At 38.2% G+C, this 7,433-nt stretch overlaps 1 protein-coding gene across 1 annotated transcript in view; it reads right to left on the bottom strand.

Moving 5' to 3' along the window:
- Nucleotides 1–453: 453 nt before the first annotated feature.
- SSBP2 (single stranded DNA binding protein 2) overlaps nucleotides 454–7,433 on the bottom strand; it is a 196,161-nt gene continuing 189,181 nt past the window's right edge. Inside the window, exon 17 of the mRNA XM_049796413.1 lies at nucleotides 454–6,893. Within this exon, the coding sequence (XP_049652370.1) occupies nucleotides 6,867–6,893 (27 nt within the window). The 3' untranslated portion in view covers nucleotides 454–6,866. The remainder of the gene's footprint in view (nucleotides 6,894–7,433) is intronic.

The following is a 7,433-nucleotide window of genomic DNA, read 5'->3' as shown; positions in this document are numbered from 1 at the left end:
CAGATGTATGCACAACTGGAGAGTGTTAGCATTCCTTGGAAAATAACAGACTAATGTGATAATCATGACATTGTTAACACCTTCACAAATCTCTTCTTACCAATGGAGTCAGCAGCTCTAGGACACACCTCCAAAATGGATCTTTTTGGAAATGTTTTAAATACAGATGTCAGTTACTACAGTAAATCATCTACAGTGTATAGCTGTGCATCTCTGTAGACTGCGTACTTCTATATTCTTAAGACAAATGTATTACTGCCTGAAGTTAATCTTTTAAGAGATTCACAGGTTTCTTTCATAACCCTAGTTATTAATGAAAAAAGGGTTTTTTTGACACAGCTTGTGAAAATACAACTACTTCTTGTAAAATGAAACTTTATTCTAAAATGTATCCAAAATTGCAAGACACAAGCACCATTAAACAGATAAATAGACATATATTTATGTACAGAGAGCATCAAAACACAAAACAATTGTTAATATAATTCTTATACCATTTTAATGAGTATCCATCAATAAAACTTTACAATTTAAAGAAGACTTTTCAGTTGCAAAACAGTTGTAAAATCATATGTATAAATTATGTTTACTACAATTCCAATAACAGAGGCAAAGTAAAATACAAAAATAATAATCAATACTGCAAATTCAAATACAAAACCCAAAGTAATGCTGCACAGGTACATATGTACACTGGATGAATTCATGCAGCTAGGCAGTGCAACAAATTAACTGCTGAGTTTTAACTTATCACAAAATGGAACAACCATGTCAGCAAACAGAAGAAAATATATTTTTGTAATAAATCATAGTGCATTTTGAAGTTAGACTTTATAAAATGATTGTTGAGTGATATACTTCTAAAATTCCCCATGTGATCTGAGATTCCCCAACTCCTCCCACAAAATAAAATACAAATGACAAAGGCTAAAAAACCCACTGTAGTACAGAGTCTGATGTACTGGTACCATCTTGATTTTTTTTTATTCTCGGTGTCAGACTTGCGTGCAAGTGTCCATGTCCACAGGGACATGTGTTACTCCTTGCTACTGAAAGTAAATCTTTCACGCTCCAATGCTACCTCCATAAACTGAATCTCACATGATGATTAGACTGCACTGGTTTAAAGAGACACAGCTGAGCCTTGAAAAAAGAACTCTGAAATCCCTATGAAGTACACAGAGAGAGTAAAACAAGAGGACAGAGAGATCTCATTATTCCTGAAGCTCCTATCCCTAATTGCTTTAATTACATAAACACAGAATAACGTAAGAGGCTTTTATGGCTTGGATGAAATTTCTGCTAATTTGCTGGGCAAGCGCAAAGCCCACGTTTCTCCACAGGGCCTGCCTTTCACAGTGCAGAAGGCTACAGACTCTTTTGGTTGGTGAAAGGAAGCCTCAGGTAACTATACAGAAACGTACTTCTGTGGTGAAAATGTATTAAAAGAAACAAAGTCAAAACAGAACCTCTTGAAAACTGTGATTTCTTGTGTAGCTGTGATACTAAAACATGGCTGTTCACCTTTCAGTTCTGCGTCGGTTGGTAGATCATGAACATGTAGACACAACTGAGGTTCATACCTCATCAAATATTACTGGTTGTGCCAAAATTAGATGAGATACAATTACACAGTCTGACACCTTTTTTTTCTTAAAATCTCAAGTGATAAGCACGCTCAGTGTTTTCACTAGGAAGTTACTGCTAAAATGCTACATTTTTTTGCTGAGAAGACAATTTACAGCAGCCTGTAAACTACTGAAGAGTTGCTCCCTGCATCCTTTGTGCTTCCAAAACCCCCTTTCAAGCAATTGCTAACTTTCAAGTTAATGGGAGTTTTGAGCAAAAAAGGGATGCAGAAAAACACCTGTATTGGGTAAACAATGTAGCAATTTATACAGCAGCATTTCTAAATTTCCAACATGCAAGCACGTGTAGAGAGAAGCTAAGAGACAGCATGCACTGCAGTGATATGTCATTGTGCTTATGTCTGGTGAGAATACTACGGCATTTTCACCAGGGAAAACATAAACGTTATCCCCAGAAGACTCAAATAGCCAGTACTAATGGAGCCATCAGCTACTATGTAGTAAAGAACACCCCAAAAGAGGGAAGAAGTTTGTCTGCTCATAGCTTATAGATACTGAAGCTGAAGAGTATTACAAAGGCACAACACAAGCCTATATTTCTTATAAATTATATATATTCATATATTTTTGCTTATACCACCTCAAGATACTGAATGGTAAAATAATAACTGAAGATACAAATGCTGATTGAAAGTTAAGCACTAAAAGTAAATGATTGCTGGAGAAGATAGCTCATTACTTGCTACATTTCTACCCTTCCTGGGTGGTGAGCTTGTCCATCTTTCTTCCACTGGCTGACAATACCCATCAAGATATTCAAGAACATGGTGATCCACTGAGAAAACTCGAAGAGTGTCAGACAACAGAGAGAATGGTTTTATGCATCTGTAAAGTTGTCAGTAAGTGGCTACCACCGCAACTGTTCTACCTTTGGCCCAGAATTCACCAAGAACACAGAAACAGTAACTGGAAATTCATACCCTTTTTCATGCAGAGATGAGGCTAAGATAATCTGTGAAGATAATGTTTTCGTTGAGTTCGGCACTCAAAATATCGAGGAGCAGAGCAGGGACTGTACTAGCATATCATAAAAAACAATTCTCAATTTTTCTATTCATAGGTACATGAGATGCATATCATTTTCTACACTGAATGACTCACAACTTGGGAAACACAGCGAATGTATCAATACCACTCCTGTTAAACTCACAAAAAAATTACACCCACTTTTGTGTGATGAAGTTACATGGCAAATTTGGAGGCAACTGCTGTCTCAGGCCCAGCTGTGAGAATGTGGACACTTCATGAAGGTGAAAAGTTGGAAGTTACAACATTTGTATTTTTAAACAGCTGTTCCTCAGCTTGCAACAAGAATTGGTACAACTCCTGTTATGATTTCGTACCAGCAGTTAATGAAGAATGACAACAAGCTGAACTGGAATAAGGTAGGTGTATGGTGCAAGCCTGAGGTGGAACCTGCTATAAATGGGTTTTGCTAAGCTGCAGTAACACTGTCTGCAAAGATCTGGTCCATCTGAAACTGGATACTTTCCTCATCTCCAAACCAGCATGTGAAATCATAATTTCCCACAAGTTTACAAAAAAACCTCGCCCCATAAACTGTCATTACTACCTGTATTCTCACAAGCCCGAATTAGGAGCTCCTAGATCTATTCCTTAAAACTCTCTGGAAAGGGATCTTTAGCCATCCCTAGAAAGTATGAACATTAATACCTTAGTTACAACCTCACAGCTGAATTTAAAAGCAGCATATGCTATTGCTGGTGTTGACTGATCTATGCAATAGTTTCTTCATGTGTTGCATTCAATGAATGAATCAGTGCAGGGAAAGAGTGAGAGAGCCCACTTAACAAATAAAGGTGAGGATTTCTAGGCAGGTGTAAACATTCTAGAAATGTTCAAACAAGTTAGTTGAAGTTACACCTGTTTATAAAAAAAATAAAGATGAAGAAAATAGCAAATATGGGCCAGAAATTTCATGTTTGAGATTGAAAGATTCAGAAACTCATTTGGAAGTCACTCAGATTCAGGTTCTTAGGAGCTGCGTTATTCTTGCCCCTACCAGGCTCAAATAAATACATTTCTGTGTACAGGGATGTGAAGCTAAATATAAACCCTTGGATTTATTATACCTAATTGTATGCCTTTAAAAGCATGCAGGATTCATCACTGAGAGGGCAACTGATGCCATAATACAATCTTCCAGAAGCATCTCCTCTTCTGTCCCTCCTCTGACTTGCAGAAAAGTTACACCTAAGGTCTGGAGAAGTTTGCAGTTGGAGTGGTTACTCATCCTAACAACACTCCCACACTTCTCTGTATTTATGATGCTGTGGCAATTTTGTATCGCCATGCTTTTGAACTCTTTCAGCACGGCATGGATTGACTCTTTGCAGTAGCTGTCGATAATGAAAATGAAGCACACACTGAGGAGAAATACAGCTGTTCTGAAACACACAAACTTTGTGAGACCCCAATACTATCAATATGAATGCTTAAGGTCGGAGGCAGTATCAAGTTTTGCATGTATTTCCTACATTAGTATTTATATTAACAAATTTTATTCCTGCTGGAATTTGGACAATTACTGAGGTTTTCTTTACTTCCAGAGACCGAGTTTGAACATTAGTTTCATTTATAATGTTGAAAGTCATTCTGTGTCTGAAACACACCTGCCTAATTGTTTAAATGTGACCTGCAAATACTTGGGATTAAGGGATTGCGATTGACCTATTGTTCTCTGTAAAGGGCTGCAGTAATCTGTAGAAACATTTTTTGACCTTAGAAATATAGGGAATTTATCTACAGATTGGCTTGAAAGTGTGAGGAACATTTATTGCGAGTACTCAAAGCCTTACATGAAAGGGTGAAGGTGCGAAGTCACTAACAAAAGACTGCCTTTATTAAAAAGATTAAGCTAGTCATTTAAACTATCAATAAACCCAAATAAAACAGAACTTAAAATAATCCATAAGAATCCCCTTCAACTTTCCCAGCTTTTTCACTTTTCTCATCATCGTCTTTTCGTCTAGACGGGACAGGAATTTTTGATGTCAGAAACCAGCAAAGAAAAAAGAAGCCAGAATCCAAGAATTCAGATTATTTTTCTCTCTCAAATAAACAGACGAGGAATTAAATTCTCCTTAAAACATTGCCTCATGTACTGTGTTAGCTGGGGACAAGGACACAACACGGAGGCAGTGTTCTACCCCCTGCATACCCTTAGAGGTGGGTTTCTGTCCTGGCACCAATGCAGTTTTTGGGAAAAAACCCCAAAACAACCCAAACAAAAAACACCAGAGGAAAAGCTAGTATGTCTTTGCTCACTTAGCGCAAGGAAGCCTGCAGGCTGGCGCGTTTCTCTGCGACAGTCTCCCGAGGTCCTGTAGGTGCCTTGGCCGGGGGACAGCAAGGAGAGACTTCCCACTGCACAGGGTCTGATCTTGCAGGCTTGCAGGTGCCTGCAGTTGGAAAGCGAACACTGCGTAGCTGGCATGGAGCCACGAAATGCGCTAACCTGCAGCGGCCTGTTGTCTGCTAAAATCCAACCCCAAGCTCTCCAAAAGGATATGAACTGGGTTGAATTCTCTTACGTTACATTTAATATTCCTCTAAAAGGCTTATATATCTGCTGTTTGAAATAAATTCTGAAACCACTAAGCGTGCTTAACAAAGCTTTAACTATATGTGAACAGCAAGTTTTGATAACAGAACAACTACTGTTGTAGTATATAATACACAAGGCTGTACAATCAAAAGCCACCTCTTGCTTCAAAACAAGAATTTACAGTAGTAAGCAATGGTGACACGGTTTCTTACACAGAACCTACAGGAATTTACAGAATATGCATGGATCACTGAGGTTATAATGCCAGCAGTAGACTACACAGAGTATCTTGTGCAATGTGAACAAAGTTGACAATAGTTTAGCAATGCTTTAAGCAATTCACATAGATATGCTGACCCACCAGCTATTAAATCTTCCTCCTCTTCCCACCAGAACCAAGTGTTTGCCAGGTGCATGTACAGCAGTCCATAAAAAAATTTGGTTTTGTGGTTTTAGGCAAACATGCACAAAATAGATGCACCACAACATTTTTGCCAGGGGATACTTGCCACAAAAAAAGCTGTGAAAATTGGTCTCTAAGCATAAACAGCATTTTGATTCACACTTCTCAAATAGCCACCACAAGGCTAAAAAAGTTTATTGTATGGATGGTTTTTGTACTGGAAAAAAATTTTTTACTTGATTCTCAACTAACAGAAAGCTCCAGCTTCCACTTTACTCATGCCACTCTTCCATGTCAGTATTTCAGCCCTAGTTTAGGAACTTGTATTCTCTTCCTTAATCATCAATATAAATGTAAATCAAATCAAAACTAGGAGTTAATCAGAAAAACAAAAATACACTGGGGAACAGCTTATACCTGCTTTTGAACGTCATGTTTATAAACAATTTAGCAAACACTGCTTTTCTTTCCAACTAAACTGTTGGACATGCTCTGTGCTCCTGTTAGAGATGGACTTTGACATCCGCTGGAAGGACACCTGCACTTTGGTCACCTGTAACTAAAGGTGTGGCCCATGGATATTGCAGCCCCTGGTCCAAAACCTGCCTAGATCAAGAAAGCCAACCTCTCTGCTGGCGATTACAGACTCTGCAGGATGCACCTCTGCATTAAAAAAGAGAGCAGCTACTGAATCCTAGCTACCACTTTTGCTGCTCACAAGCTTGTTACCAGTAACACACTTTTCAAACTCTCCTAGTAAATTATAGCTTTAGTAAATTTCTACTTCAATTAAATACGCTCTATTTAGATTTTATTTTCCTCCAATCTGCATGGCAAACATCAGCTTCTGTTTCAAGCTGTTTTATGTCATTGTTAGAATTCATCTCACCTAATGCGTGAGTCTGTGAGATGCTAACTTTCTTAATCTCAAACAGCACGAGCTCTCGGGATATTGCGCTGCCACTCCTTATTTGTTGTTACACTCAGTGTCTCCAATGAAAGAAACTCTCTACAGTAGGGCTCTAGTTACAGATGGGAACAACTTTCTGTATGTTTATTGGGCAAATTGTTCTTATTTTTGCACAAAGATCAGGCATGGTACATTTATTGGGAAAATCCAAATGAGAGAGGAAAAAACATGAAGATTAAACAACAGAAATAAAGCCTACAAATATCCAGTTCATCCAGTTGATAATTTGGCTCCTCAAGGATCGGAGCAGTTGTTCCATAGCAATAATTCTTCACATCAAAAGCGATTACTGATGATTTCACTCTACAGGGACAAACATAGGTTTGGTCATGGTTATTGTTATAATTCCCTCCTCATCTGAGGAACTGTATATATGTCTGTAACAGACCAAACTTCTAAATGTATGGTCTATTTCCTAGTACATCTAGGTTATTAAGAAAATGCATCACTTTTCAAAATCCCCATGTTTTGTGCTGATTCCCTATGAAAACGTGCTAAACTGCCAGAATTTCCTCTTAGCAAAATTAAGCTTCTTGTCTTGGCATTGTAAAATCTTAAGGGAGCCTTATATCTAACTGCAAGAAGACTTGTACAAGTTTTCAAGAGAACAGCGAGGTAGCATATGAATACCTTGTTTCTGAGTGCACACCTGGTGGATATATTATCCAGTCCTTAATTACCAGACCCTGTGAACAAGCCTGCTTGACCACTCGGTTACTCTTCTGAGAGATACAACCACAGAACCCTGCACAGCTAAGGGGCACCCTGAATCATCCATGAGATACAGTGAAAACACGGAATAGACAAATGAAATGACTATTTGTGAATTAGGCTATTACAAAG

The sequence above is a fragment of the Accipiter gentilis genome, chromosome Z, assembly GCF_929443795.1.
Source record: "Accipiter gentilis chromosome Z, bAccGen1.1, whole genome shotgun sequence".
NCBI classification, from domain to species: Eukaryota; Metazoa; Chordata; class Aves; order Accipitriformes; family Accipitridae; genus Astur; species Astur gentilis.
This window is presented reverse-complemented; position numbering and strand designations above follow the sequence as displayed.